The 21,807-nt window shown below is 48.4% G+C and overlaps 1 protein-coding gene across 1 annotated transcript in view; it reads left to right on the forward strand.

The window, feature by feature from the left end:
* The first annotated feature begins 327 nt into the window (after window positions 1-327).
* arhgef3 (Rho guanine nucleotide exchange factor (GEF) 3) overlaps window positions 328-21,807 on the forward strand; it is a 97,572-nt gene continuing 76,092 nt past the window's right edge. The window contains exons 1-2 of the mRNA XM_078414607.1: window positions 328-426; window positions 7,873-7,935. Coding sequence (XP_078270733.1) covers window positions 328-426; window positions 7,873-7,935 — 162 coding nt within the window. The remainder of the gene's footprint in view (window positions 427-7,872; window positions 7,936-21,807) is intronic.

The raw sequence follows: 21,807 nt of genomic DNA on the forward strand, positions 1-21,807 counted from the left end.
AGGAATGGGTGACGTTTCGGGTGGAGATCCATGTCTGATGAAACGTCAGCCGTTCCTTCTCTCCAAAGATGCTGCCTGTGCCGCTGAGTTACTGCAGTTTGTTACATCTATCTTCATGTTCAGTACATTGTGGGCAGTAATCGGATTAGCCCAATTACAGTGTACCTGGCAGGCGGTGGAAATCGCATTACTGGCTTCTGCAGACCATCGGCACAGTGGATGAGATGGTGCTGGGCAGCGATGTGATAGGCTGCTGCCTGGCTTCCTGTTGTTGCGTCTGGGAGTGTGTGTGTGGAGCAGGCGGTGGGGAGACCGGGGGCAAGCTCCATGCTGCACACACAACCTCACCTCAAGTCCAGCTCGCTGCCGCCACTGAAAACACCCACAGCCTCCCTGATGGTGTGGTGCTGCCTCTTCATGTATCAGGTAGGTGGAGCAGACCGCTTTCAACGCTGCCGGCTGGACCTGCCACTCTTTGTACCATGTTCCCTGCAGCTGGGACAATCCTGCAGAGGACCAGTCTGGAGAAGGGTCTCGACCCGAAACGTCACCTGTCCATGTTCTCCACAGATGCTGCCTGACCCGCTGAGTTACTCCAGCACTCTGTGAAACGTCACCTATCCATGTTCTCCACAGATGCTGCCTGACCCGCTGAGTTACTCCAGCACTCTGTGAAACGTCACCTATCCGTGTTCTCCACAGATGCTGCCGGACCCACTGAGTTACTCCAGCACTCTGTGAAACGTCACCTATCCATGTTCTCCAGAGATGCTGCCTGACCCGCTGAGTTACTCCAGCACTCTGTGAAACGTCACCTATCCATGTTCTCCAGAGATGCTGCCTGACCCGCTGAGTGACTCCAGCACTCTGTGTCTTTTTGTAGATGGAATAATCAAATGTAAATTGCATTTTAACTTTAGAAAAAATAGTTTTTTCCAAACATTTTTGCTTGTTATACTTGACCGGGCTAAGTTGCAAACTTACCCCTGGATCTTCAGGCTTGGATCAGCCAGTCAGCTCAGTTTGACCTGGCTATTAACACTGGCAATGTTTGCAGGACTCCGGCACACTGCTGTTTGCACATCGCAGCGGGACGCCCTGCAAGTTGTGCAAAATGTTTGACTTAAACATGTTTAGCAAGCGACCTATTCTGGGAAAGAACGCTAACAAACGGAGGAAATGGTGACAATAAACTCTAAAATAATCCTGAGCATTCACCAGGGATAAGGCACGTCGTTTGTTGGCTGAGAACAGGAGCTCTCAAGTCTCTTGCACACTGCAGTATCTTCTGTGGTTTAGCCCTTCAACTGGCAGATTAGTCACGTTTCTGTCTGGGGTGCATCTTGCCGTTTTGCACTTTCAATGACATTTGCATCTCTGGCAGATTTTTGTGTAAATACAGCAGTTTCGTTGCAACCCATCGAATGTGCAGCTTTGACAACGCCTTTTACCCTTAGCTGGAAACCCAAAGGCAGTAAAGTATTGTAATACTCATTGTCATTTGTAATTACAGTCCAAAATAATCGTCTCCAGTGAGTGTTGTTGTGGAAGAGCAGATATAGGTGGAAGGTGGTAAGAATATTCTATAAGATTGGGTTAACAGCAGCTGAAGCTGAAGGTGAAAATTACATTTTAGTTTATTGTCAGGTGTACCGAGGAACAGTGAAAAGCGTTTTGTTGCGTGCTAACCAGTCAGCGGAAAGACAACACATGATTACAATCGATCCATTTACAGTGTACATGATAAGAGAATTTACATGATAAGAGAATTTATTTCGCAAAATGCTGGGGTAACTCAGCAGGTCAGGCAGCATCTCAGGAGAGAAGGAATGGGTGACGTTTCGGGTTGAGACCCTTCTTCAGACTGAAACATCACCCATTCCTTCTCTCCTGAGATGCTGCCTGACCTGCTGAGTTACTCCAGCATTTTGCGAAATAAATACCTTCGTTTTGTACCAGCATCTGCAGTTATTTTCTTACACTACATGATAAGGGAATAACGTTTAGTGAAAGGTAAAGCCAGCAAAGTCCGATCAAGGAAAATTAAGAATATATATTTCTCAAATGCTTTATATATTCTGGAACTACAGGGACCTGGTCACAAATCACTGGAACCACAATGCTATTACGTGGGCTGATTCCTTCTATGTAGAGTCATAGAGTCATACAGCTTGGAAACAGGCCCTCCGGCCCAACTTGTCCATGCCAACCATCTAAGTTGGTGCCCCACCTAAGTTAGTCCCATTTGTCTGCATTTGACCCATACGCTCTAATCCTTTCCTATCCATGTACCTGTACATGTATCTTTTAAATGTTGTTATAGTGCCTGCCTCAACTATCTCCTCTGGCAGCTCGTTCCATACACCCACCACCCTCTGTGTGAAAAAGTTGGCTTTCCCATTCAAATTCAATAGACAATAGGTGCAGGAGGAGGCCATTCGGCCCTTCGAGCCAGCACCGCCATTCACTGTGATCATGGCTGATCATTCTCAATCAGTACCCCGTTCCTGCCCTCTCCCCATACCCCCTGACTCCGCTATCCTTAAGAGCTCTATCTAGCTCTCTCTTGAGAGCATCCAGAGAATTGGCCTCCACTGCCTTCTGAGGCAGAGAATTCCACAGATTTACAACTCTCTGAGTGAAAACGTTTTTCCTCATCTCCGTTCTAAATGGCCTACCCCTTATTCTTAAACTGTGGCCCCTGGTTCTGGACTCCCCCAACATTGGGAACATGTTTCCTGCCTCTAACGTGTCCAATCCCTTAATAATCTTTCTATGTTTCAATAACATCCCCTCTCATCCGTCTAAATTCCAGTGTATACAAGCCTAGTCGCTCCAGTCTTTCAACATACGACAGTCCCGCCATTCCGGGAATTAACCTATTGAACCGACGCTGCACGCCCTCAATGGCAAGAATGTCCTTCCTCAAATTTGGAGACCAAAACTGCACCCAGTACTCCAGGTGCGGTCTCTATAGGGCCCTGTACAACTGCACACAGTACTCCAGGTGTGGTCTCTATAGGGCCCTGTACAACTGCACACAGTACTCCAGGTGTGGTCTCTATAGGGCCCTGTACAACTGCACACAGTACTCCAGGTGCGGTCTCACTAGGGCCCTGTACAACTGCACACAGTACTCCAGGTGTGGTCTCTATAGGGCCCTGTACAACTGCACACAGTACTCCAGGTGTGGTCTCTATAGGGCCCTGTACAACTGCACACAGTACTCCAGGTGTGGTCTCTATAGGGCCCTGTACAACTGCACACAGTACTCCAGGTGTGGTCTCTATAGGGCCCTGTACAACTGCACACAGTACTCCAGGTGTGGTCTCTATAGGGCCCTGTACAACTGCACACAGTACTCCAGGTGTGGTCTCTATAGGGCCCTGTACAACTGCACACAGTACTCCAGGTGTGGTCTCACCAGGGCCCTGTACAACTGTAGAAGGACCTCTTTGCTCCTAGACAACTGCAGAAAGACTTTGACCTGCTCACCTTAAAACTAAATCCTCTGATTTCAGATTCATCGAACTCAGTAAAAGATTCTATGCATTTACTCTAAGTTCATCATTGTCATGTGTACCGAAGTGCTGGGAAAAGCTTTGTTTTTCAGGCTATCCAAACAGACCAGAAACTACTTTACATTAATACAATCAAACCAAACTCAAGTCCAATAGGTAGAGCAAAGGGGAAGATACAGAGTGCAGACTATAGTTCTCAGCATTGTAGCGCATCAGTTCCACAGACAAAGTCCAATGTCCGCAATGGGGTAGAGGTGAATCGGACAGTACCCTAGCTTGTGGAAGGACCCTTCAGAAGCCTAATAACAGAGGGGAAGAAGCTGATCCTGAGTCTGGTGGTGCGCGCTTTCAAGCTTCTGTACCTTCTGCCGGGCGGGAGCGGGGAGAAGAAGGAATGGCCGGGGTGGGACAAGCCTTTGATTATGTTGGCTGCTTTTCCAGGGCAGTGTTAGGCGTAGCTGGAGTCAATGGTGGGAAGTCTGGTTGGTCTGATGGACTGGGCTACATCTACAAATCTCTGGTCTTTGGCAGAGCTGTTCCCAAACCAAGCTGTAATGCATCCCGACAGTGTGCTACCTATGGTACGGCTGTAAAAGTTGGCAAGAGTCATTGGAGACATGTCAAATGTCCTCAGTATCTGACGGAGGTAGAGTGGTTGGTGTGTCTTCTTGCCTGTGGCATCAATGTGGTTGTTTCATGACAGATCATTGGCAAGGATATTCTTGCTATTGAGGGCGTGCAGCGTAGGTTCACTAGGTTAATTCCCAGAATGGCGGGGCTGTCATATGTTGAAAGACTGGAGCGACTAGGCTTGTATGCTCTGGAATTTAGAAGGATGAGAGGAGATCTTATCGAAACGTATAAGATTATTAAGGGGTTGGACACGTTAGAGGATGGAAACATGTTCCCAATGTTGGGGGAGTCCAGAACAAGGGGCCACAGTTTAAGAATAAGGGGTAGGCCATTTAGAACTGAGATGAGGAAAAACTTTTTCAGTCAGAGTTGTGTATCTGTGGAATTCTCTGCCTCAGAAGGCAGTGGAGGCCAATTCTCTGAATGCATTCAAGAGAGAGCTAGATAGAGCTCTTAAGGATAGCAGAGTCAGCGGGTATGGGGAGAAGGCAGGAACGGGGTACTGATTGAGAATGATCAGCCATGATCACATTGAATGGCGGTGCTGGCTCGAAGGGCCGAATGGCCTCCTCCTGCACCTATTGTCTATTGTCTATTGTCTAATATTAACCTCAAGCTCTCAAGCATTTCCACTTATCCTTTTCATTTAAGATAGACACAAAAAGCTGGAGTAACTCAGTGGGAAAGGCAGCGTCTCTGGGGAGAAGGAATGGGTGACGTTTCGGGTCGAGACCTATCCTTGTACCTGTCCAAAAGTGCTTGAGATGTTGCTGTCACACCTGCCTCAGCTACCTCCTCTGGCAGCTTGCTGTGATTGTTGGAAGGGATTGTTCACAACTCCTCCACTTGTGGAGGCCGAGGCTTTGTCAAGGTTTCAAGGTCTGTTTAATGTCATGTGTGCCAATTAAGGTACAGTGAAAATCGATTACCATGCAGCCATTCTAAAAAAAAAAGCAACAAGACACACAACTACATAAAAGTTGACAGAAAGATCCCCCACAGTGGATTCCCCACATTCCTCACTGTGATGGAAGGCCATAAAGTCCAATCTACTTCCCTTTTTATTCCTGGAAAGAAAAACTGCAGATGCTGGTTTAAATCGAAGGTACACAGAAAAATGCTGGAGTAACTCAGCGGGTCAGGCAGCGTCTCTGGAGAAGAGGAATGGGTGATATTTCGGGTCGAGACCCTTCTTCAGACTGATGTCAGGGGAGGGGGCGGGACAAAGTCACCCATTCCTTCTCTCCTGAGATGCTGCCTGAACCCCCCCCCCACCCCACCTTTCCTGACATCAGTCTGAAGAAGGGTCTCGACCCGAAACGTCACCCATTCCTTCTGTCCCGAGATGCTGCCTGACCCGCTGAGTTACTCCAGCATTTTGTCACTGCCTTCCCTCTTTACTGTGTTTAGTTGCTGAGTGCTGCAATAAGTAATGATGGGCGCCCGCGTTTGTGGTAATGGAACCTGACCCTGACCCCCAGTGCTGTCTGTGCGGAGTGTGCATGTACTTCTTGGTACCAGAGGTTTATTGTTGTTTCCTCTGAGCTCAGTGGGTGGTAAATGTTATTTTGAGGCATGAAAGTGAAGTTGTCACAAGTTGTGGCATATGTAAAAATACAATCTTGATGGACGTTCAAGTGTCATTAACCATTGAAAAGAACAGTAATCTTTCGTTATGGTGAATGTTTGGACTAGAACTGGTATTTGCCTACGTAAAATCTATTTTACATGGTGAGGTGAGAAAATTCTTTTTCACCCAGAGAGTTGTGAATCTGTGGAATTCTCTGCCACAGAAGGCAGTGGAAGCCAAATCACTGGATAGATTTAGATAGAGCTCTAGGGGCTAGTGGAATCAAGGGATATGGGGAGAAGGCAGGCACGGGGTACTGATTGTGGATGATCAGCCATGATCACAATGAATGGTGGTGCTGGCTCGAAGGGCCAAATGGCCTCCTCCTGCACCTATTTTCTATGTTTCTATGTCTGCATAATATCGTGGCTCACTCAGAATTGCAGCAGTGTGCCCGATGGTAATTGGTGACTGTAAATTGTCCCTTGTGTGGGTGTGTGGGTGTGTGGGTGTGTGGGTGTGTGGGTGTGTGGGTGTGTGGGTGTGTGGGTGTGTGGGTATGTGGGTGTGTGGGTGTGTGGGTGTGTGGGTGAATTGGTGTGTGGTTGAGGGGAAAAATGTCAGAACCTTTTTCGCAAAATGGAAATGTCAAAGACTTAAGACATAGACATAGAATTAAGGCGAGAGGGGGAAAAGTTTAAAGGAGACGTGCGGGGCAAGTTTATTTACACAGAGGGTGGTGCGTGCCTACCATGTGCTGCCAGGGGTGGTGGTGGTGGTGAAGGCAGATACGTTTGTGGTGTTTAAGAAGCTTTCAGATAGGCACATGGAGACATATGGCAAGGAGAGATATGGATCACAGAGGTTAGCGTAACTTGACTTTGTGTTCAGCAGAGACACGATGGGCCGAAGGACCTGTTGTCCTGCTGTACTGTTCTATGATATGTTATTGATAAATTTTCTGTCTGGTCTGAGACATTTTGAGGGCGGTCACGGTGGCGCAGCGGTAGAGTTGCTGCTTTACAGCGAATGCAGCGCCGGAGACCCGGGTTCCATCCCGACTACGGGTGCCGTCTGTACGGAGTTCGTACAACCAGTTCTCCCCGTGACCTGCGTGGATTTCCTCCGAGATCTTCGGTTTCCTCCCACACTCCAAAGACGTGCAGGTTTGTAGGTTAATTGGCTTGGTAAATGTAAAAATTGGCCCTAGTGTGTAGTGTTAATGTGTGGGGATCGCTGGTCGGCGCGGACCCGGTGGGCCGAAAGGGCCCGTTTCTGCGCTGTATCACGATACTAAACTAAACTAAACTAAACTAAACTAAACTGAACTAAACATGCTGCAGTGGTTTGCATCTACTTTTGAGTTCAGTCATTTCCTTCATTGCATCCCTGTCACCTTTGTCCTGTTTTTTACATTTATTTCCATGCTCGCTTCGTTCTGTAACCACAACTGTGGCGACCGTTTTCTATCACAGTCAAAACTACACTCAAAACTGCAGCTTCAATTACTATTTTTTTGCAGAGGCAAGTGAGAGACACACAACATGGAAACAGGCCCTTTGACCCAATTAGTCTGCACTGATCATCAAGTACCTATCTGAACAGGGACACAGAATGCTGGAGTAACTCAGAGGGTCAGGCAGCATCTGTGGAGAACATGGATAGGTGACGTTTCACAGAGTGCTGGAGTAACTCAGCGGGTCAGGCAGCATCTCTGGAGAACATGGATAGTTGACATTTCAGGTCGGGACCTTCCTCAGAATGCTAGTCTGAAGAGGTGTCCCTCCAGTCGGAAGAGGGGCTCGACCCAAAACGTCACCTATCCATGTTCTCCACAGATGCTGCCTGACCCGCTGTTACTCCAGCACTCTGTGAAACGTCACCTATCCATGTTCTCCACAGATGCTGCCTGACCTGCTGAGTTACTCCAGCACTCTGTGAAACGTCACCTATCCATGTTCTCCACAGATGCTGCCTGACCCGCTGAGTTGGACAAGGGCTTGTTTCTGTGCTGTATCTCTAAACTAAACTATAAGATCATTAACTTAATAGCTTCACTCTGTTTCTCTCATCAGTGCGGTGTTGTGGTGCCTTGGTTACAGGTCATTATCCATGCCTGACCGGCCTCGTTTGTTCTTTTTGTTTCAGAAGAAACGGAAGCAGAGGAAGAGAGATGAAGATTCACTGAGTCTGTGCAGCCTCGATGGAAATGTAAGCAGAGTTATAATTTTTAAGTTGATTAGCCAAATCTCTTCAGATCTTACTCGGACCAAGCAAACAAAAAGGGTGATAACACTGGTGGGCAGGTTGGCCGCAACTTGAACCATGTATGAGCAGAGTGGTGGAATTTGTCATTGTACGTGATGGGATAGACTCACAGTGGCCCAACCTGCCAATGCCAACCAAGATGCCCCATCTACATTAGTTCCACCTGCCTGCGTTTGACACGAGACCTTTACTATCCATGTACCTGTGCAAATGTCCTTTAAATGTTGTCTCAATGTGAAGCAAGCCTTGTGGTGAGCTTCCATGTGCACCCAACAAAATGACCAAAGGCAGTGATCTTTCTGCACGTGGACACTGGTGGGCCAAGCATTCACCAGGACGTTCATGGACCACTCGTGATTGGGTTCCTCTTAACTGCAGAACTGTTTAGGTTATGTGATAGTTCTCGGGAACGGAATCCCGACAGGACTTGTTTCAGAGTGAACTTCCGTTGAATGTGGAAGATGTTGAACTTCCGTTGAATGTGGAAGATGTTGAACTTTCATTGGATGTGGGAATGTTGAACTTTCATTGGATGTGGGAGATGGTGAACCTCCGTTGAATGTGGGAATGTTGAACTTTCATTGAATGTGGGAATGTTGAACTTCTGCTGGATGTTGGAGATGGTGAACCTCCCTCCGTTGGATGTGGGAGATGGTGAACCTCCCTCCGTTGGATGTGGGAGATGTTGTTCCATGACGTAGGTTGGTTGAGGACCCTTTTGATTTGTGGATATTGCATGGAAAATCCATTTACTGATTTATTCACAAAATGCTGAAGTACAAAGGACAAAGGCTTGTGGTGAGAGGGGAGAGGTTTAAGAGGGAGCTCAGGGGTAAGCTTCTCACTTGAGGGCGGCACGGTGATGCGGCGGTAGAGTTGCTGCCTTACAGCGAATGCAGCGCCGGAGACCCAGGTTCAATCCTGACTACAGGCGCCGTCTGTACGGAGTTTGTACGTTCTCCCCGTGACCCGCGTGGGTTTTCTCCGAGATCTTCGGTTTCCTCCCACACTCCAAAGGCGAACAGGTTTGTAGGTTAATTGGCTTGGTAAATGTAAAAATTGTCCCTAGTGGGTGTAAGATAGTGTTAGTGTGCGGGGTCGGTGCGGACCCGGTGGGCCGAAGGGCCTGTTTCTGCCCTGTTTCTGCCCTGTATCTCTAAACTAAACTAAACTAAACAGGACTGGTCTGTGGTGCCTGGTGCTGTCTGATTTCATCAGAGTTAAAGCCCAGTCTTTATCTGTGTCCATGGTAAACAGATTCTACTCTGAGATCTGAGGAACTTCCTTGGCCGCTGAGAGTAGCCATGTGGGACAGACACTAGCAATGGTCATCCCCTGACGGGCCCACCTTGGCCCGAGTTATCTCTGGCGCACTTTGTCCATGCCGACCAGATTGGCACACTGTCGTAGAGAACAGGGAAAGCTCTTCAGTTTCGTTTAGTTTAGTGATACAGGGCGGAAACGGGCCCTTCGGCTCACCGAGTCTACGCCGACCAGCGATCCCCGCACATTAACACTATTCTATACCCACTAGGGACAATTTGTACGTTTATACCAAACCAATTCACCTACCAAACATGTACGTCTTTGGGGTGTGGGAGGAAACCGGAGAACCCGGAGAAAACCCACGCAGGTCACGGGGAGAATGTACAAACTCCGTACAGACCGAAGGTATTTATTCACAAAATGCTGGAGTAACTCAGCGGGTCAGGCAGCATCTCAGGAGAGAAGGAATGGGTGACCTGCTGACCTTCTCTCCTGAGATGCTGCCTGACCCGCTGAGTTACTCCAGCATCTTGTGTCTGCCCTCACTGGTCTCTATCCTTGGTAAACCTTTCTCTGCCTGTTGCTCCTCACAGGGGTGAGTGTGGAGTGTTTGTGCGATAGGTTAATAAGTGGTAGGAGCAGAATTAGATCATTCGGCCCATCGAGTCTACTCCGCCATTCAATCATGGCTGATCTATCTCTCCCTCCTAACCCCATTCTCCTGCCTTCTCCCCATAACCTCTGACACCCGCACTAATGAAGATGCTGGAGTCAATTATAAAAGACGAAATTGCTGAGCATTTGGATCGCAGTAACAGGATCGTTCCGAGTCAGCATGGATTTACGAAGGGGAAATCATGCTTGACTAATCTGGAATTTTTTGAGGATGTAACTAGGAAAATGGACAGGGGAGAGTCGGTGGATGTGGTGTACCTCGACTTTCAGAAAGCCTTCGACAAGGTCCCACATAGGAGATTAGTGGGCAAAATTAGAGCACATGGTATTGGGGGTAGGGTACTGACATGGATAGAAAATTAGTTGACAGACAGAAAGCAAAGAGTGGGGATAAATGGGTCCCTTTCGGAATGGCAGGCAGTGACCAGTGGGGTACCGCAAGGTTCGGTGCTGGTACCCCAGCTATTTACGATATACATTAATGACAGATGAAGGGATTAAAAGTACCATTAGCAAATTTGCAGATGATACTAAGCTGGGGGGTAGTGTGAATTGTGAGGAAGATGCAATAAGGCTGCAGGGTGACTTGGACAGGTTGTGTGAGTGGGCGGATACATGGCAGATGCAGTTTAATGTAGATAAGTGTGAGGTTATTCACTTTGGAAGTAGTGAATAGAAAGGCAGATTATTATCTGAATGGTGTCAAGTTAGGAAGAGGGGATGTTCAACGAGATCTGGGTGTCCTAGTGCATCAGTCACTGAAAGGAAGCATGCAGGTACAGCAGGCAGTGAAGAAAGCCAATGGAATGTTGGCCTTCGTAACAAAAGGAGTTGAGTATAGGAGCAAAGAGGTCCTTCTACAGTTGTACCGGGCCCTGGTGAGACCGCACCTGGAGTACTGTGTGCAGTTTTGGTCTCCAAATTTGAGGAAGGATATTCTTGCTATTGAGGGCGTGCAGCGTAGGTTCACTAGGTTAATTCCCGGAATGGCGGGACTGTCGTATGTTGAAAGGCTGGAGCAATTAGGCTTGTATACACTGGAATTTAGAAGGATGAGGGGGGATCTTATTGAAACATATAAGATAATTAGGGGATTGGACACATTAGAGGCAGGAAACATGTTCCCAATGTTGGGGGAGTCCAGAACAAGGGGCCACAGTTTAAGAATAAGGGGTAGGCCATTTAGAACGGAGATGAGGAAGAACTTTTTCAGTCAGAGAGTGGTGAAGGTGTGGAATTCTCTGCCTCAGAAGGCAGTGGAGGCCAGTTCGTTGGATGCTTTCAAGAGAGAGCTGGATAGAGCTCTTAAGGACAGCGGAGTGAGGGGGTATGGGGAGAAGGCAGGAACGGGGTACTGATTGAGAGTGATCAGCCATGATCGCATTGAATAGCGGTGCTGGCTCGAAGGGCTGAATGGCCTACTCCTGCACCTATTGTCTATTGTCTATTGTCTATTGTCTATCTCTGCCTTATGAATATCCACTGACTTGTGGCCTCCACAGCCGTCTGTGGCAAAGAATTCCACAGATTCACCACCTTCTGACTAAAGTAATTCCTCCTCACCTCCTTCCTAAAGGAACGTCCTTTAATTCTGAGGCTGTGACCTCTGGTCCTAGACTCCCCTACCGACATTTGGTCTTGACAGTGCTGAACAGGGCGGCACGGTGGCTCAGCGGTAGAGTTACTGCCTTACAGTGCTTGCAGCGCCAGAGACCCGGGTTCGATCCTGACTACGGGCGCTGTCTGTACGGAATTTGTATGTTCTCCCCGTGAGTTTTTTTACGAGATCTTCAGTTTCCTCCCACGCTCCAAAGACATACAGGTATGTAGGTAAATCGGCTTGGTGTAATTGTAAACTGTCCAGAGTGTGTGTAGGATAGTGTTAATGTGTGGGGATCGCTGGTTGGTGCAGACTCGGTGGGCCGATGGGCCTGTTTTCCGTGCTGTATCTCTAAACTAAACAACAATAATACGTCCTATTTCTCTGTGGGGAATCCAGTAAAATCCCTATAAATGACTAATATTGAATCTTCTCGGTTTCCATCTGCAATGCTTTTTAAACAATGGTTATGGTGCTCACTGGACTGTCGTGGTGATATACACCAGAGTATTTGAACCTATGAGTAATAATTGATTTGTCAAACAATGGAACCAAGTTGAAGAGCTCGTTGTGTGAAGGAATCTTCATGGGAGGAGAGGGGGAGATGCCCTGGGGAGTTGTGGAAGGCAACTCCGAACGGTCAAAGCAGCCACAGCCAGACACAAAAACAGCTTTGTTCTGAATTCTGAATCTGAATCTGAATTCTGAATTACCTTTATTGTCATTCAAAATGAATTGAATGAAAAGCATTTGCCACGCAGCCACAACAGTACAGAGCAAAAGACACAAGACACACAATTTTAACACAAACATCCATCACAGTGACTCCTCCAGACACCCCCTCATTGTGATGGAAGGCAAGAACATTTATTCTCTCTTCCCCCATGCTTCTCCCACGGACTGATTGTTCGACTTCTGCCGAGGCGACCGACTCGCGAGGAGATGGAATGTCCTGCGGCCGAGCCGTGCCGGGCGATGGAAGGCCCCGTGGCCGAGCCGCGCCGGGCGATGGAAAGTCCCATGGCCGAGCCGCACCTCGAGGGAGAGGTTTAAAAAAAAAAGAAAGGTTTCCCCCACCCCCCCCTCCACCACCCCTCACATATACACAGCTAAAAATAAACTACTACACATATCTAACACTAACACAGAGACAAAAAAAGAAAAAGGACAAACAGACTGCCAGCGAGCCTCAGCCGCACGGCGGCACAGCCATCTTGGAATGTAGTAGCTCTACTCAATAACCTAAAGTCTGTAGTCTCTTTTTGCTCTGGTTTATTTCACTCACACGTTTAAACCGCAATGTTGTATTCTGAATGTTTTAATGCTTTATGCTTTATTCTTAATTGTTTACTGGTATGTTCGTGTTGTTACTTGCGAGCGGAGCACCAAGGCACCAAGGCACATTCCTTGTACGTGTACATACTTGGCCAATAAACGTATTCATTCATGAACTCTGGCCCTAAGCATGCCGCAGACTCACTTTGAGTCGACCAGCTTCCTACCCACATCGCACTTACACCATTGACCTATATCTGAGTGGCAAAGGTTTCCGTGATGTTATGTGGGTGTGATCTACTGTATCTATTCCCATGCTCCTTTTTAGAGGATGCCCATAAATGTACCTCCATCATGTGCTCTGTTTTTGAAATGTAATTTAGATCATAGAGAGTCACAGAGTGATACAGTGTGGAAACAGGCCCTTCGGCCCAACTCTCCCACACCAGCCAACATGTCCCAGCTACACTAGTCCCACTTGCCTGCACTTGGTCCATATTCCTCCAAACCTGTCCTATCCATGTACCTGTCCAACTGTTTCTGAAACAATGGGATAGTCAATAGACAATAGACAATAGACAATAGGTGCAGGAGTAGGCCATTCAGCCCTTCGAGCCAGCACCGCCATTCAATGCGATAATGGCTGATCACTCTCAATCAGTACCCCGTTCCTGCCTTCTCCCCATACCCCCTCACTCCGCTATCCTTAAGAGCTCTATCCAGCTCTCTCTTGAAAGCATCCAACGAACTGGCCTCCACTGCCTTCTGAGGCAGAGAATTCCACACCTTCACCACTCTCTGACTGAAAAAGTTCTTCCTCATCTCCGTTCTAAATGGCCTACCCCTTATTCTTAAACTGTGGCCCCTTGTTCTGGACTCCCCCAACATTGGGAACATGTTTCCTGCCTCTAATGTGTCCAATCCCCTAATTATCTTATATGTTTCAATAAGATCCCCCCTCATCCTTCTAAATTCCAGTGTATACAAGCCCAATCGCTCCAGCCTTTCAACATACGACAGTCCCGCCATTCCGGGAATTAACCTAATGAACCTACGCTGCACGCCCTCAATAGCAAGAATATACTTCCTCAAATTTGGAGACCAAAACTGCACACAGTACTCCCAGCCTCAACTACCTCCTCTGGCAGCTTGTTCCATACACCCACCACCCTCTGTGTGTGAAAGTTACCCCTCGGATTCCTATTAAATCTTTTCCCCTTCACCTTAAACCTATGTCCTCTGGTCCTCGATTCCTCTACTCTGGGTAATTTAATGGCTGTTTTCAATATTGAAAACAGAAATAGCAGCCACAGATTCCCATGAGCCAGAACCACCATTCAATAAAAGTTTTTTATTCACAAAATGCTGGAGTAACTCAGCAGGTCAGGCAGCATCTCAGGAGAGATGGAATGGGTGATGTTTCGGGTCGAGACCCTTCTTCAGACTGAAGAAGGGTCTCGACCCGAAATGTCACCCATTCCTTCTCTCCTAAGATGCTGCCTGACCTGCTGAGTTACTCCAGCATTTTGTGAATAAATACCTTCGATTTGTACCAGCATCTGCAGTTATTTTCTTATACCTTCAATAAAAGTTTAGTTTTAGCTTAGCATGGGAACGGGCCCTTCGGCCCACCTCCTTCATACTGCCCAAGATGCCCCATCTAAGCTAGCAGCCCTAATTGCCCACATTTGGCCTTTATTCACTGGAATTTAGAAGGATGAGAGGGGATCTTATAGAAAAGTATAACATTATAAAAGGAATGGACAAGCTCGATGCAGTCCCAAGGTTGGAGGAAGTCCAGAATTTTTTGTGAATTTGTGAATTTGTGGAATTCTCTGCCACAGAGGGCAGTGGAGGCCAATTCACTGGATGAATTTAAAAGAGAGTTAGATAGAGCTCTAGGGGCTAGTGGAATCAAGGGATATGGGGAGAAGGCAGGCACGGGTTACTGATTGTGGATGATCAGCCATGGTCACAATGAATGGCGGTGCTGGCTCGAAGGGCCAAATGGCCTCCTCCTGCACCTATTGTTTATGTTTCTATGTGGTGTTATTTTCAGATTCCCATTCCATAGAACACATTTTCTCCTCTCTTTTCCCTCCTCCCGTTCTCTTTCCACCCATATCCCTCCGTCTGTCTTTACATTTTCGATGTTTCTATCCTTTTAATCCTTTCCATTCCATGTACTTGTCCAAGTGCCTTTTAAACTATGCAGTAGAACCTGCCTCCTTTGGGAACTTCTTCTATATACCCACCTCCCTCTGAGAGAAAATGTAACCCCTCAGGCTCCTTTTAAATCTTTCCCCTCTCACATGAAATATCTGTCCTCTGTGTCTTGATTCCCCTCCCCTCCCCTCACCCTATCAATTCCACCTCATGATTTTACACACCTCAGCCTACTGCACTCCAAGGAATAAAGTCCTAGCTTGCCCATAGAGTCATCAAGTCTTATAGCATGGAAACAGGCCCTTCGGCCCAACTTGCCCTCACCGGCCAACATGTCCCATCTACACTAGTCCCACCTGCCTGTGTTGTGCCCATATTCCAAACCTGTCCATTCCAAGCACTGTCTAAATGTTTCTTAAACGTTGCAATAGTCCCTGCCTTAACTACCTCCTCCGGCAGCTCGTTCCATACACCCACCACCCTTTGCACGATAAAGGTACCCCTCAGTTTCCTATTAAATCTCTCCCCCCCCATCTTAAACTCATGTCCTCTGGTCCTCGATTCCCCTACTCTGGGCAAGAGACTCTGTGCATCGATCCAATCTATTCCTTTCATGATTTTGTACACCTCTATAAGATCACCCCTCGTCCTCCTGCGCTCCAAGGAACAGTCCTGGCCTGATCAACCTCTCCCATATAGCTCAGGTCGAGTCATGGCAACATCCTCGTAAATCTTCTCTGCGCCCTTTCCAGATTAATGGCATAGGCTCTGCACTCTTTGCAGCTGTGGTTTCCTGAACGTGTTCCTGAATTTACTTTAACGTGGCGCATAAAACGACAGCATTGTTTGTTGTTCATAGCGGCAGTATGATTTAATCCGCTCCCATTCTCCAGTTTGATTGCTGCATAAGTGGACTCAATGTTAACGCAGGGCGATGATGAATGGGAGAGGGAGGGGGGGTCACACTGTGCGTGAGGTGGTCCTTGTGCTTGCCCTCGGCTGGAAACAGAATCCCCCGTGGTCCCATTAAATCCTTCCCTCGCTGGTCATTATAACGGCTTTGTAGAGAATACTTGCACTGTGAGCAATCCTGTGAATTTTAGTTTAGTCTAGTTTAGTTTAGTTTAGGGATACAGCGCGGAAACAGGCCCTTCGGCCCACCGGGTCCGTGCCGACCAGCGATCCCCGCACATTAACACCATCCTATACCCACTAGGGACAATTTTTCTTTTTACATTTAACAAGTCAATTAACCTGTAAACCTGTACGTCTTAGGAGGTCACGGGGAGAATGTACAAACTCCGTACAGACAGCACCCATAGTCGGGATGGAACCCGGGTCTCCGGCGCTGCATTCACTGTAAGGCAGCAACTCTAGCGCTGCGCCACCGTGCCGCCCTAATTATGGTCTTGTAACTTGTTACGGCCGAATATTGGTGAGTCTTCGCTGAATATTGGCAACAGTCAGCAGACAGAGGAAACATTCACCCATCAGCATGGGCTGGAGTCAAAGCTGGACCTCAGACCAAAGCAACTTTCTGTTTCAAAGACAGATACAAAAAGCTGGAGTCACTCAGCGGGTCAGGCAGCATCTGTGGGGAACATGGATAGGTGACGTTTCACAGAGTGCTGGAGTAACTCAGCAGGTCAGGCAGCATCTCTGGAGAAGGTGGATAGGTGACGTTTCACAGAGTGCTGGAGTAACTCAGTGGGTCAGGCAGCATCTCTGGAGAACAGGAATAGGTGACATTTCGGGTTGAGACCCTTCTTCAGACTGAGAGTTAGGGGACTTATGTCTATTGCCTACTGAGTCAGGTCCCGTGACTCTCAGTCTGAAGAAGGGCCTCGATCTGAAACGTCACCAATCCATGTTCTCCAGAGGTGTTGCCTGTCCCGTTGTGTTACTCCAGCTTTTTGTGTCTGCCTTCGGTTTGAACCAGTTCATTCCTACACAAACCTTCTTTCAATGGAAGTTGGAATCTGAGGGGCAACTGGAGGAAGCTGAGTGGAGCAACATTGTCAGACAGAGGGTGGCGGGTATATGGACCGAGTCTGGAATCCTGAACAAAGCACAAAGTGCTGGAGGAACTCAGCGGGTCAGTCAGCATCCGTGGCCCAACTCACCCACACCGGCCAACAATGTCCCAGCTACACTAGTCACACCTGTCTGCACTTGGTCCATATTCCTCCAAACCTGTCCTATCCATGTACCTGTCCAACTGTTTCTGAAACAATGGGATAGTCCCAGCCTCAACTACCTCCTCTGGCAGCTTGTTCCATACACCCACCACCCTCTGTGTGAAAAAGTTACCCCTCAGATTCCTATTAAATCTTTTCCCCTTCACCTTGAACCTATGTCCTCTGGTCCTTGATTCCCCAACTCTGGGTAATTTAATGGCTGTTTTCAATATTGAAAACAGAAATAGCAGCCACAGATTCCCATGAGCCAGAACCACCATTCAATAAAGGTTTAGTTTTAGCTTAGCATGGGAACGGGCCCTTCGGCCCAACTACTTCATGCTGTCCAAGATGCCCCATCTTTGGAGACGTCCATAGCTGTACGTCTAAGGAACCGGAGCACCCGGAGAAGACCCGTGCGGGTCACAGGAAGAACGTACAAACTCCACGCAGACAGCACCCGTGGTCAGGATGGAACCCGGGTCCCTGGTGCTGTGAGGCAGCAGCTCTACCCGCCGCCCCATGGCTTGAACACTATTACAACCGGCTAGGATCTAAAGAGGAAACATTCGCCTCTCGTGAGAACGTGAGGTGGGGCGGTTATATGCTGTCACGCAGGGGCTTTCCTGGAGATGTGGGTGAAATGCTGCCTCTGCTTTAAACAGCAGCCACCCAGGCGGTGGGAAATTTATTTCTGCGGCTTTGAGTCGACCAGCTTCCTGCTCACACCGTTGATGGTATCTGAGTGGCAAAGGTTTCTGTGATGTTACGTGGGTGTCATCTCTCTATCTGTTCCCATTCGTGGCCAAGTCACGTAGATCTTCGTTTGCATCAACTCGGTTCATTTCTGCTCCATTTTGGAGAGCTGTTGGCTGTTTTCAATATTTAAAACAGAAATAGCAACCACAGATTCCCATGAGGCATGTCCGCCATTCAATAAAAGTTTAGCTTTAGCGTACCACGGGAACAGGCCCTTCGGCCCACCGAGTCCATGCTGACCATGCTTCACCTGTTCACACTAGTTCCATGTTATCCCACTTTCTCATCCCCTCCGTACACACTAGAGTCAAGAGTGTATTATTATCAGCCAAAACATTATGACCACTGACAAGAGAAGTGAATAACATTGATTATCTTTGAAACGTAGAAACATAGAAAATAGGTGCAGGAGGAGCCAATTCGGCCCTTTGGGCCAACACCGCCATTCATTGTGATCATAGCTGATCATCCACAATCAGTAACCCGTGCCTGCCTTCTCCCCATATCCCTTGATTCCACTAGCCCCTAGAGCTCTATCTAACTCTCTCTTAAATCCATCCAGTGATTTGGCCTCCACTGCCCTCTGTGGCAGAGAATTCCACAAATTCACAACTCTCTGGGTGAAAAAGTTCCTTCTCACCTCAGTTTTAAATGGGCTCCCCTTTATTCTTAGACTGTGGCACCTGGTTCTGGACTCGCCCAACATTGGGAACATTTTTCCTGCATTTTTCTAGCTTGTTCAGTCCTTTTATAATTTACATGTTTCTATAAGATCCCCTCTCATCCTTCTAAACTCCAGTGAATACAAGCTTGGCACATCTTGTTACAATGGCACCTGTCAAGGGGTGGGATATATTAGGCAGCAAGTGAACAGTCAGTTCTTGAAGTTGATGTGTTGGATGCAGGAGAAATGGGCAGGAGTAAAGACCTGAGCGACTTTGACAAGGGCCAAATTGTTATGGCCAGACGACTGGGTCAGAGCATCTCTGAAACGGCAAGGCTTGTGGGGTGCTCCCGGTCAGCAGTGGTGAGTACCTACCGACAGTGGTCCGAGGAGGGACAAACCACAAACCGGCGACAGACAGGGTGTTGGGCGCCCAAGGCTCATCGATGCGCGAGGGCAACGAAGGCTATCCCGTCTGGTCCGAACCGACAGAAGGTCGACTGTGGTACAAGTCACAGAAAATGTTAATGGTGGTCACGGGAGGAATGTGTCACAATACACAGTGCATCGCACCCTGCTGCGTATGGGGCTGCACACGGAGGACCAACAGCATATTAGGCAGGTGGTCATAATGTTTTGGCACGTCAGGTCATAATGTTTTGGCTGATTTGTGTATGTCCCAGACAGAAGAATGAAATTCTTACAAATACAATGCCATTTTACAGAGGTTAATTACCCAACAAACTTGAATGTTTTTTCGATGTGGTGGGGAAACCGGAGCACCCGGAGGAAACCCACGTGGTCACAGGGAGAACGTGCAAACTCCACACAGACAGCACCCGTGGTCAATATCGAACCCGGGTCTCTGGCGCCGTGAGGCAGCAACTCTACCGCTGCGCCACCGCGCCGCGCCTATTCATGCACCATTGCCCAGACACAAAATGCTGGAGTAACTCAGCGGGTCAGGCAGCATCTGTGGAGAACATGGATAGGTGACGTTTCACAGAGTGCTGGAGTAACTCAGCGGGTCAGGCAGCATCTGTGGATTGAAGGAGTGGGTGACGTTTCAGGTCGAGACCCTTCTTCAGACTGATGTCAGGGGAGGGGGCAGGACTTTGTCTGAAGAAGGGTCTCGACCCCAAACGTCACCCATTCCTTCAATCCAGAGATGCTGCCTGACCCGCTGAGTTACTGCAGCATTTTGCCTGCTCATTCTGCAAGTGCAGTAGGGTGTTTGCAGAGCTGTGTTGCTATTCTTAACAATGTGGTGCAGTGTGGCTGTGTAATCTATACATAGTGCGTTTAATGCTCCTTGCTGAGCTGTTTCTTAAAACGCATTGTTCAGCCCTGACGCTGCTCCCAAACAATTAGCGCTGAATCATAAGCATTGTATCAAAAACAAAAGATTCATTCAGACAGGAACAGGCTGACTTCCTCCTCAACACAGGGGCCTGAGGTTTTCCATCAGTCATTGCCCGAGACCACAGCACAGCCCACCTATTGTAGCTCTGCATGAGGCTGGAGTCACTGATCACCATGAAGAGGTGGCCATTACGAACCCAGACACTCTGGCAAACAGCACGGACTGACTTTAGCAAAAGGGTTCGATCCCGACTACGGGTGCTGTCTGTACGGAGTTTGTTCGTTCTCCCTGTGACCGCGTGGGTTTTCTCCGAGATCTTCGGTTTCCTCCCACACTCCAAAGAGTAGAGTAGAAGTACATATAGTGGGTGGCACGGTGGTGCAGCGGTAGAGTTGCTGCCTCACAGCGCCAGAGACCCGGGTTCCATCCTGACTACGGATGCTGTCTGTACTGAGTTTGTACGTTCTCCCGATGACCTGCGTGGGTTTTCTCCGGGTGCTCCAGTTTACTCCCACACTTCAAAGATGTACAGGTTTGTAGGTTAATTGGGTTTCGGTAAAATTGTAAAATTGTCCGCAGTGTGTGTGTAGGATAGTGGTGGGGGATCGCTGGTCGGCACGGACTCGGTGGGCCGAAGGGCCTGTTTCCACGCTGTATCTCTACAGTAAAGAGTTTAGAATACTTCTTGATCCCCTTAATTTCCGGTTGGGTAATAATGTCCTGACCAGGTATTGACTTGTGGAAGGAGGTCGACAGTGTTAAGAATAGAGTCGACATGAAACCTATACTTAGGGAAAGGAAGGGCAGTGTGATGTTGTGCAGCGAGTGGCCCATTGTTTGAGCTCCAGGCCCCGGCCCCCTGAGGAAGCGTTCACATCCTTCACCTGTTGACAACTCCACAAACTGCTGCACCAGGGACCTGGCCCATCTCTTCTGGACTCTTTACTTTTATATATTTACACGGTAAAGTAAGATTGCCGATTAGAGTTTTCGTTTAGAGACACAGCGCGGAAACAGACCCTTCAGCCCACCAGGTCCATGCCGACCAGCGATCCCCGCACATTAACACTATCCTACACACACCAGGGACAATTTCACATTTATACCAGACCAATTAACCTACAAACCTGCACGTCTTTGGAGTGCGGGAGGAAACCGAAGATCTCGGAGAAAACCCCCGCAGGTCACGGGGAGAACGTACAAACTCCGTACAGACGGAGCCCGTAGTCGGGATGGAACCCGGTCTCTGCCGCTGTAAGGCAGCAACTCTACCGCTGCGCCACCGTGCCGCCTTTGGAGTTTGGAGTATACAGTTCATCAGAACATTTGTACACTGAAACTGGAGGAGCATCACCTTGTAGTCCTCTGGGGTAGCTCACAACCCAATGGTGTAAACCTGGTGTGTGCAGAGAGCAACTGCAGACGCTGGCTTAAACCGAAGGCAGACACAGAGTGCTGGAGTAACTCAGCGGGTCAGGCAGCATCTGTGGAGAACATGGATAGGTGACGTTTCACAGAGTGCTGGAGTAACTCAGCGGGTCAGGCAGCATCTGTGGAGAACATGGATAGGTGACGTTTCACAGAGTGCTGGAGTAACTCAGCGGGTCAGGCAGCATCTGTGGAGAACATGGATAGGTGACGTTTCACAGAGTGCTGGAGTAACTCAGCGGGTCAGGCAGCTTCTCTGGAGAACATGGATAGGTGACGTTTCACAGAGTGCTGGAGTAACTCAGCGGGTCAGGCAGCATCTCTGGAGAACATGGATAGGTGACGTTTCACAGAGTGCTAGAGTAACTCAGCGGGTCAGGCAGCATCTCTGGAGAGAAGGAATGGGTGACGTTTCGGGTCGAGACCCTCCTTCAAAAAAGAA

The sequence above is a fragment of the Rhinoraja longicauda genome, chromosome 17 (genome assembly GCF_053455715.1).
Source record: "Rhinoraja longicauda isolate Sanriku21f chromosome 17, sRhiLon1.1, whole genome shotgun sequence".
Classification (NCBI taxonomy): Eukaryota; Metazoa; Chordata; class Chondrichthyes; order Rajiformes; family Arhynchobatidae; genus Rhinoraja; species Rhinoraja longicauda.